The sequence below is a fragment of the Castor canadensis genome, chromosome 7 (genome assembly GCF_047511655.1).
Source record: "Castor canadensis chromosome 7, mCasCan1.hap1v2, whole genome shotgun sequence".
Lineage (NCBI taxonomy): Eukaryota > Metazoa > Chordata > Mammalia > Rodentia > Castoridae > Castor > Castor canadensis.
Window position 1 is genome coordinate 146,480,057 of NC_133392.1, and position 10,221 is coordinate 146,490,277.

At 52.9% G+C, this 10,221-nt stretch overlaps 1 protein-coding gene across 2 annotated transcripts; it reads right to left on the reverse strand.

The window, feature by feature from the left end:
• Positions 1-3,599: 3,599 nt before the first annotated feature.
• On the reverse strand, positions 3,600-7,908 carry C1qc (complement C1q C chain). Of its 2 annotated transcripts, none has more exons than XM_074081042.1 (3): positions 7,750-7,908; positions 7,311-7,483; positions 3,600-4,397 (listed from the first exon to the last, which is right to left on the reverse strand). In XM_074081042.1, the coding sequence occupies exons 2-3, from the start codon at positions 7,480-7,482 to the stop codon at positions 3,841-3,843; spliced, it is 729 nt and encodes a 242-aa protein (XP_073937143.1). In that variant the 5' UTR covers position 7,483; positions 7,750-7,908; the 3' UTR covers positions 3,600-3,840. The 2 variants fall into 2 exon arrangements, with proteins under 2 accessions (XP_073937143.1, XP_073937144.1); XM_074081043.1 differs by having other exon boundaries at positions 7,728-7,892.
• Between the last annotated feature and the right edge of the window lie 2,313 nt (positions 7,909-10,221).

Here is a 10,221-nt window from a genome sequence, read left to right on the forward strand (position 1 = left end):
CAGAGACCCTGATTCTTACTCTGGCTCTGCCACTTGCTGACTAAATGTCCTCAGCTGAGGGAGCCCAGGGGAGCCCCAATTTTCTCCTATGTCTAATGGGACTGTAATTATACCTGCTTGTCGTTCTCACAGGCCACTAGGGGATAATGGGTAGGGAAAAGGGGTGGGGAGGAAGGGTGTGTGCTCATTGTTCATGTCACTCCGTGTCCCAGGCTTCCCCTTTCTGGGCTCCTCTCTTCTGCTCCATTCCCGTTCTGTTCTGCACCTCTGCACTTTCCCTGTTTTCAGAAAATAATCTAATAATGAATTTTAAATATATTCATCATTTATTTATACCCAGCATGCTTGGAGCTGGTGACAATAATAGTCACAGGCAGAGGCCTGTTGCTTGCTCATCCTAAAATTACACTAAGTTAGGGCTAGAGTGGAGCTTGGTGGTCACGGGCCCATCTCCCCTTGTTTTATGTACAGGGAAACTGAGGTCCAGGGTGGGGGGAGGGTGAGCCATCATTCAACAAGGATTTCTTGTTAGCCTCTGTCTGCTAAGGACCGAGCGAGAGTTCTAAGCCGTGGTGCCTGTCTCTGCAGAGCTTGTGGGGGAGACCGATGTTAAACATCTAATGTTTCTATGATCAGTGTCCCAAAAAAGCTCACACTGTGCATGAAGGGCAGATGCAGGACTGGAAGCCAGGCACCCCGGGAGCCAGGACCGGCCATCATCATACTGTAGCTGCATTTCAGGCTATGTGATGCCTGCTCAGGAGCCCAGTTGCTTGGGAAAAGCTGCTCACTGCGGGGTGGGGGGGGGGGATTAACAGGAGCTGGGGCCCCTTGGCTCTGGGCTTGGAGAAGGAAAATTGTCAGATTTATAAATGCAGGCGTTAACTGCTCAGGGTGACAGTGAAGGAAAAGACGAATTTGAAAGAACCCGAAGGTCTCTGGCTCAGCCAGCTGTAGAACCACTGGGCAAGAAGGAGCACACAGTGGATCCCAAAAAATGGAGAAAGGCGTGGGGATTGCAGGTTCTGGCGTTCATCTGAGGTTCCCAAAGCCATGTGAGCCTGGGCCTATGATTCTTGGGTGGCTGATGGCAATAGGAAAGGTGGGCTTGAACTTGGGTAAATGCAGCAAGACTAAGAACTGGAAAAGCAGAGAGGGAGTGGAGACATGGCTCCCAAGTTTAAACATCTGCTCTGCCTTTTTCCCACCATGTGTCCTCGGGCAGAGGTCTGGCGTAGGTGTCCTTGTATCCAAGTCTGAGCTATGGGTGGCCGTCTCCTGGAGCCGGTTGGTGGGATGGGGTAGGGAGGCAACCCTGCTTTTCCAGGATCAGAGGATGCATGGGAACAGTGTTGCTTACATGGAGAAATGATAATCTGTGGAGCCTGGGGACAAAGGAGCCATGCCTGGGTAGGGGGAGGCCTGGACTTGGGGACTGGGAACTGAGGGGCCCCTGGGCCTTGGTCCCTGAGCAGAAACCAGCTGGTCTCTGAACCCATAGAAGTGCTGACTCGCTTCCTGATAGAGTTTGACCCCTACAGCATGGAAAATGAAATCCAGGTCCCTCAGCTCCCATCCCCCGCCCCGCCCCCTCCCTCCCCATCTCCCGGAAAGGCCCCCTGCAGGGTGGAGCAGGGAGTCTCTCTCTGCAGCCTGCCCTACCCCACCCTTCTCCCCTGCCCCCCTCAGGGCAGCAGACAAGCTGGCGTTTCCTGAGGAAGAGAGGACAACAAGGAAACAATTATGGAAACTAAAAATGGCACGAAGATGGTTGTTTCCAAAGTACAAGTTTCTGATCTGACACTGCAGCCTGTGTAAACGGCATATGATTTTTTAAACAAAGGAGAAATGAGGAAGATGTATCACTTGAGGCCTTGCTCTTGTGAACTGCTAAGTGGTTGATGGGGTGACAGCTGTGAATGCTGTGGCCAGTGACCCAGCTGGGACTGGCCCTGCTGAGGTGCCCTGATGCGGTGAACCAGGAGGGGCTCCTGGGCTCCTGCCTCCTGTCCTTCCCGCATGCATGACTTTCTCTCTCCTCTTCATTCCCATCTCACATGCTTCCTGAGCTCATCGTATGTGCAAAGCATGCATCAAAGGGACCCTCAGCTCAAGGTTCCCATGTCCTGTGAGTTGACAAGGGTGCAAGAGCCAGTCTGTGGACCACGTGCATGAGAATTCACCTGCAGTCTGCTCACACAGGCATAGCTCCGTCTTCTCCAAACCTTTGTATTACCACCTTGTGTCCAGAAAGCTGGTTTTGTTTGTTCATATGCTTTGTGTTAAATAAGTCTGTAGATTAATTTTATTCTCCACCAGACCTGAGAAACAGCTCAAGAGAGTCATGAGTTTGTGATCTAAGCCTGTGGAAGGAGCTGTGGGGTGATGGGGGGCAATCAGAGAAGGGTACCCAGAGGTGGTGATCTTTATGAGGCATCCTGACAGTGGACAGTAGACAGGTGAGGTGTGTGAATGGGCAGGACTCTACATGACAACGGACAGCACAATGAAGTCATGGAAATGTGAAATGGCCCCTTTCCTCTGAAAGGGGCCAAAGCGGATGCAGTTGGTTGCAGAGCTCACCAGAGCCACTGTCATTAGTGACTGGTCCCTCCATGAGCTCCTCAGGCCTCGTGGATCATTCCAGGCCTGCAAACCTGGAGTCTCACTGGGCTCTGAGGCCTGGATCTGTTGCATTTTTGATCCCTTTACACCTGAATATTCAACAGCAGGCCTCCTGGTCCTCTGAGTGTCGTGGCGGGTGGGCCCCGCCCTGAAACTCACAGCCTAAACTTGGTGGCTTGTGAGACCCCCGGTGTCTGTGAGTTATTCGGGTGAGTCAGACATCTGGGGGGCAATTCTCTCTCTATCCCACTCACACTCATCTCAGAGCACGGTGGTGAATATTAAATGAGTTAACGTGTGTGAAGCTCTTAGCACAGTGCTCGGTGCATAGGAACTGCTCAGTAAATGTTAGCTGCTGATTTATTTGCTCATTCCTTCATGTATGCTGCTTTTAGTTATTCGCTTACCCACTTAGGCATTCACTTTTGTTTGTTTTTGTTTTTGAGGCAGGGTCTTCCTATGTGGCCCAGGCTGGTCTCAAACTCATTATCCTCTTGCCTCAGCCTTGTGAGTGCTCGGATTACAGGCATGAACTACCTGCCCAGCATTAGGCACTAATTAGGCATAAATTCACTCCCAGTCACTCATTCATTCAGCATGAACTCATTGAATATTTTGGCTTTACCAGTGCTTGGCTTACCTGAGCCAAGTTCTCCCAAAATTCAGCATAGGCCTGGAAATTCAAACTCCCTCTTGTTCGCCTAGGAACCCCGGGCACCTTTACTGACAGCAGTGTCTCTTCCATCCTCCCTCACCCCAGATGACAGCAGGTCTCCTTGAGGACTTCTGGCAGCCTGTACCCACACTTAAACATCCTACCAGGCTGAAGGGCACTGAAGGTGTCAACGCTGGCAGCCAAGCTGCACTGAGCACCACACAGATGCCCTGAGTTCAGAGCCACAGACAGCTGCAGCAGATGCAAAGCCATATATGCCAAGTTCAAGGCATAGCCAGTGAGGAATCTGGGTCATGCATATTTATCAATCTAATTATTTATTCATTTATCTCCCTGCCTCTTCCAAGACCTGAAAAAACAAATGACAGTTTGCTTATGTATTAAAGGAATGGTACAAGCAGTGGCCCCCAAGGGAGCTCAGAGGAGGAAGAGGACTGATTGGGCTGGGAATCAGGTGGGCTTCCTGGAGAAGGAGTCCATTAGGTGTTGAGAATGGTCTAGGCAAGGATTTGAGAAGTGGAGGGAGCCGGGCAGCCGCTCTAGTCAGGGAAGAGCAGGAAGCCGGAGAAGACACTGTCAGAGTTCTCCATACCTACCATCCCATTGTAGTCATTGACAAACAGCCACACCTCCTCACCCACCTGCAGGTGCAACAGCACACCGCCTGAGCTGACCTGCTTGCTGTTAGACATGTGGTCGCAGAAGGTGGTCACTTTGGTGCCACTGTGGTACAGATGCACACACAGGTTGGCCGTCTGTGATGTGTGGTAGACAAAGTAGTAGAAGCCAGGCACTTTGCAGGTGAACTTGCCTGTGCTTGTGTCGTAATCCCCCTGCGGGTTGGTAATGACCGAGTTGAACTTGACCAGACTGTTGGCTGCTGGGTACACGGAGGTCTGCCGAGTGACGGTGAACACCGACTGCTGTTTCTGCTTGTATCTGCCCTCCTCGCCTGGCTCCCCAGGAGGCCCCTTGGGACCAGGATCCCCTGGCATCCCAGAGGCTCCCATGGGGCCATTTTTCCCATGATGGCCAGGTGTGCCAGGCTCTCCCTTCTGACCTTTGGGTCCTTGAGTTCCTGGGATGGCTGGGATTCCTGGTGAGAGATCAAACAGACAGGAAGTGATGGTGACAGAGAAGAGGGATCAGGGAGTGTCCTTCAGTGTTTGTTCTCTAGAATGTACTTCCTAGATGGACTGTCCACAGGGGAGCACAACTTGCCCCCTGGCTTCCCTATCTCTTGGCCTCAGTTTCCACATTTGTGATGAAAAGAGTAGGACCAGACAGTACCAGAAGATGCCAGGGCAGTGTGTGACCTCAGAATGTCAGAGGAGGGACTGTCAGCCCAGGGTCAGCATGGCACCTTCCATTAGGTCTGCACAGGGTTTTCAACTTTTAGATCAGAGCCCAACATCAACAAATTCAGAACTCACCTAAAAATCCTGGATCTCTTTCTTGTTTATTTATTTGTTTTTATTGTTTGTTCATATGTTTGTTTGGTCAGTTTTTATTTGTTTGTTGTTTTTGAAGGGTTGAGGTGAAAACCAGAAGATCAGTGAGGGACACTGATCCCTGGGAACTCCATCAGCTGCTCAAGGCCATTTGCTTAATTTTGTAGCTGTAATGTTTTTAAGCTTTTCTTTTGAAATAACTATGGAGTCATAGAAAATTGGAGGAAAAGAAAGGACAGAGAGTGCCCATGTACCTTTCACCTAGTTATCTGCAATGTCACCTCTTGCATAAATAAAGTACACTATCAGAACTGGGAAACTGATATTTGCTCAATTCCCAGAGCTTGTTCAGGGCGTGGGTGTCACATGTATAGATTTGTGTTACTGTTGCCACCTCTGCAATCTGCATATCTGTCATTTTGTATCCTTTTTCTTAAAGAAGACCCACAATATTTCCTACTGTGCAGCCTGATGCACAGCCCAGGTTTGCTCCTCACCATGGCCCCCAGCCAGCGTCAGCACAGGAAACCCCTGCATGGAGCTGAATAGAAGCCATCCTCATGAGGGGCTGTTCTTGCCAGCTACCCCAGCCACACTAGCCCTTGAGATTGCATGCCCTGTTCAACTTCACTCATGGTACAGATAAGGAAACTGAGGCCAGAGTCTTGCCCAAGGCCACCTGGCCAGGATGAGGGGCAGTGGGACTCAAGTTTGGCTGAATCCCAGAGGGTCTGGTTCTGTTCTAGCCTCTGGAAATCTGAGCCTCCATGAGATTCTTCTCTCCTTGTCCAGCCTCTATCCATCTTTTGAGGTCCGACTCATCTCTTCTTCCAGGAAGCCCTCCTTGACCACCCCTGCCAGGCCCCATAAGGCTAGGTATGTGTAGATCCCCTCTGTGAGAGACCTTCTATGGCTTGTGGGCCTTTTAGACCCAGGGTTAGGAATAGGGAATCAGGACCCAGCAGATCTGGGCTTTAGGCTGTGTGGCCCTGGGCAGGTGGACTCCCCTTCCGGGGCCTCTGTTTGCTCAGTTGAAAGAAGGCAGAACAGAGCAGCCTCCACCACCCCGGGGTGCTGCAGAAATGGAGTGGGCAGAGGTGCATAAAGTCTGAGCCCAGGCCAGGCACGTGGAAGGAGGCGTCCAGTAGTGTCAGGTCCTGGTGACGCCTCAGTGGAGCTCAGTAATGCTCAGCAGGGCCACATCTCCTCTGGCCTCCACCTTCAAGCAATGGATTGGGAAGGGGAGAGGAAGCAGCAGTGGGGCTGAGAGGCAGCTGAGGGCGGTGGTTAAAGGTGTGGACTCTGAAGCTGGACAGGCTTCCACTGTGTGACTTTGGGCAAGTTGCTCAATCTTTCTGTACCTCAGTGTTGACATTTGCAAAGTGGGAGAAAATCACTTTTCTGAAGGATTTTGGCCTCAGTTTTGTCGTCTGGAAAATAGAGCTGACAGTTGCATCTCTCTACTCTGGTCAGCGAATAGCTATAGAGCATTTGGAAATGTGCCTGGCACACAGAGGTCCAACATTTGCACTCAGCCAGCCTGAGTGGTGAGGTGGCTGGAGGAAGCCATCAGGTACAGGATTCCCCAAAATGCCAGACCTGGGGCCTCATTTGGCTCATGCTGACTTGGAAAATCCCTTCTGAAATGTTGGTCAAATTTGACTCTCTAGTCAGGAGGGAAGATGATGGTAGTGAAATTCCTAAGACCTTACTTCTTTCTGCTAGCCTCCTTCCACCTGCCTCTGCCCTCCCAGCTCTGCCCAGTCTCACCCAGGCCTGCTCCAGCTGGGCTCACCCTCCCAGGGATGCACTCTCACTCACGGACAGGTGACATCACACCTGGCCTCCACTCTGGCCTCAACACCAGCTGCCCACTGCAAACTGCAGCCCTTTCCCACGCTGGGACAGTCATGTACCTCCAGCAGAATATTCTGTACTGGGGTCCTGGTTCCCCTCCCCATTCCTCTACTTACCAGCATCCTGGGAGGGAGGAGAGCACAGATCTCTGACCAAGACAATGACAGCAAGGGACTCCACTTGACAGTACTGGCCAGACACTCAGTACTGTTTTATCTGCAAGCTGATCATGGTACCCTGAGAAGCAGACACTACTATCTTCCTGTTCTACAGATGAGGAAACTGAGGCACTGTGATGTTAAGTAACTTGTGCATGTTGTCACAGAGGGCTGTAACCCTGGTGATCAGTGCATCAGATGTGTTCATAGATGGAGCACCTTCCCCAGGTGGCCACATGGCAGCATGCTTAGTGGAGTGTATGTAGCAAGATTTTAAAGTTTGCCAAAGTATGTTGCTGTATTATCCTCTGTGAGCCTCCCTGCCACCTGCTGAGACAGGGACTCTTATTCTCTTCCTATGATACATTGAGGTAAAAGGTCAGGTCAACTTTGGGGAGGCCTGAAGCCTGGGCTCTGAGGACAGAGGAGCTAGGGCTGCCATGAGAGAGGGGCTCTGCATTGCTTGCTTCCAAGCCATTGACCCTATCCCCAGGGTCAATGGACTGCCCTGCCCCCCACTCCCCAGTCCAACAGCAGACTCACCTGGCTCGCCCTTGGGCCCTGGCAGCCCATCATGCCCATCTTTTCCAGGGGCCCCAGGCAGACCTGGCATCCCTGGGATCCCGTAGCAGCTTGTGTTGGCCTGGCCCCCAAGTGGTAGAGCCAGCAGGAGCAGCAGCAGGAGGAGTCCACGGCAGGGCCAGCAGCTGTCCATCCTGGGGAAGGATAGATATATGGCAAAGCTAGAGCCCAGCTCCTCCCTTCTCCTCCTCTCCTCTGCCTTGGGAGCCTACCTTGGGCCCCAGCCCTTCATCCTGGGGACCCCGTAATGGATGGGACCTATGGCTTCTTCTAAAGCCCAGGCCCTGGCAAGGAGTGGGAACCTCCTTCTTGTGAACCAAGCTGCCCTGGTGCCACGGTGCAGGAGGGTGGCCAGGGAAAATTGCTATTGGTTCTCACCTGGGCAGGGTCCTGGCCTCACCTGGGGGTGGAGGGCTTCCGGCTTGGTCACAGAAATGTCTCTGGCTCTGTGTCCCTCTCCCAGGCAGGACACAGTGTCAGAGTGCACAGAGCAAGGACTGCCTGGAGCACGGCTGGGCACCCCTTTCCCCTCCCCCACCGCTCTCCATCCCACATCCCCTTTCCCCTGATTTTCCCTGACTTGACACTTTCTCTTGGGTTCTGAGCCAGGGTGACCACAACGACACCCCCGTCCACCCTCCCTGCTTTGGCTTGGGTCTTGTGTGTCTGAAAGGAGGAACTGTCTGCAGCCCTGGAATCTGGTTTGGGGTGTGTGCCTGCATGTGTGTGCACGTGGGAGTGGGCAGAGCCAGGGCACAGAGTCCCCAGAATTGCTTGTGTCTGAGGATCTGTCGTTTCACAACTTTCCTAAGAGAAACTTTACAAATGAGGAAACTGAGGCCCAGGGAGGTATAAGCTCTTGCCTTAGGTCACACACTGAATGGTCTTTTAGAGTCCAAAGACTTGCTCTGACCGATGCGCTTCGCTATCCCCAGAAACAAGCCTTGCATGGACTTTTCAAGCAGCAGGACTTATTCTAGAAACATCGTTGTGATTACCCAGTTGCTACACTCGGGGGTGGACACCCAGGACAGACTGACTTTGCCCTGGCCACAGTGTCAGCAGCCTCCACTTCTTCTGGCTAGCTATTTCCTGTCCAGAAGACCTCTGGCACCACTACTGGCCCTCTGGGCCTCAGTCCACCCTCTATATACAGGGGGCCCAGACTCTGGGTGCCAGTGCCTGTTCCTTTGCTGGACACCATGTCTCCCTTGACAGTCTCACCTTCTCTGACAGCTCCACCTGCCCCTCCTCAATTCTGGTTGTGGAGCCTGTGATGGGGAGGGGCTCTGGCTGGGGTCAGCCCCTGCTTCCACACATACGTGATTTTAGGGATGAAGGAGACATTGGGCAGTAGTGGGTTCCTACCACCTGGACTTGATAGTGGTTTCACCTCCCTGGGTAGCAGTCCCCCGCTGAAGGGACTTCCCACAGCTTCCGAACAGGGCACAGCATGGACTCCATGCATAACATGCACCCTGTGCTCAGTCCTGCCCTGCCTTACTGAGTGACCTCAGGGCCTCCCTGTCTGTCCCTCACACTGAGGTACAGGGATGCAGAGTGTGGGGCAAGGCCAAGGACCTGGATGCAGTTGCCCCTGGAAGTCCTCGATGAGTGGAGGGCCAGAAGGAGCAGAAATGGTGGACTCTGCACGATGGAGGCAACCTAGGGAGTCAGGGCTTCCACTCCCATCTTCTGGCCTTGCCTCCTCTGCACCTGGGCCTGGCGCGTCCAGCAGGTGGCAGCCTCAGCCCACACTCAGCCTCCCTCTCTGCCCCGCCCACCTGGCGCAGCTCAGCACAGGCTCTTCCCCTTCTAGATGGTCCAGAAACTCTCTGGGGTGAAGAGGGTGGGGCTGGGTAGAATTTAGGGTAAGAGGCAGTCAGGCACTCCACAAATCCCCTATTGCTTAGTCTGGCCTTTCCTGCCACGTAGGGGACTCCACCCTGACATTTTCCTCAAGGCCCATTGCATTGACAGGAGCCCTCTGCTTTGGGGTCTGGCAGACCTGGCTCATATCTAGGCTCTGTCACTTTCTAGCAGTGGATCTTGGCAGATGCCTCCTCTCACTGAGTTTCATGGTCCCCATCTATTTTGCTGGGATTTAATTCACTGGTGGTTATGGAATGCCCGGTGCATAGTGGACTGTGGCAGAGCTGACCATGAAAGGCAGCTGAAGGATCCAGCAATGATCCGAGGCTACAGAGGGTCTGTGCTCTACCTGGGACCCCTCACTTCCTCTTGACTTCAAAGGCTATTGGAGGAAGGGTCAGGGACAGAGTCTGGGGCATGCATGTCAGAGGTGGCCAGACAGGGTTGTGGACCATGAGGACTCCAAGACCATTCGTGTTAGATAGTGGGTGGGGGGATAGTCCCTGAATCTCAGGATGGCCTCATGGGCGTGTGAGCTTGCAGGGAATTGGTGTGGGAGAGAACATGGGATTTGTAAGAGTTGTGCATGTCAGGGTGGGAGGGGCTCAGTGGTCTGTATATGTATTTCAAGTTGTGTATGTGTGGGTGTATGTGCATGTGTGTGTGTGAGTGGTCTGTGTGTCCATGTGTGGTATATGTATGTGTGCACCCACACTGTGTGTGGCACAAAATAAAAGTAGCTTCCTTTGAGAAAGGACACAGGGAGCTTGAGCTCCTGGCCTCCTCATTGTACACATAGGAAGCACATGGTGGGTCTTGTCATTTCTGAGCAGTTCTGAGATGGACAAGAGGGACCCTGGGCATGACTTGACCATCCAAGATCTCCTGGTCCCCAGAACCAGTGGATGCCCAGCAGGCGGCTGGCAGCAGCCCCTCCATACCTGCCAGGGTGGAGGCCCAGGGCTCAATTCCTAGCTTCAGGGAGGTCTGCTGGGCACCC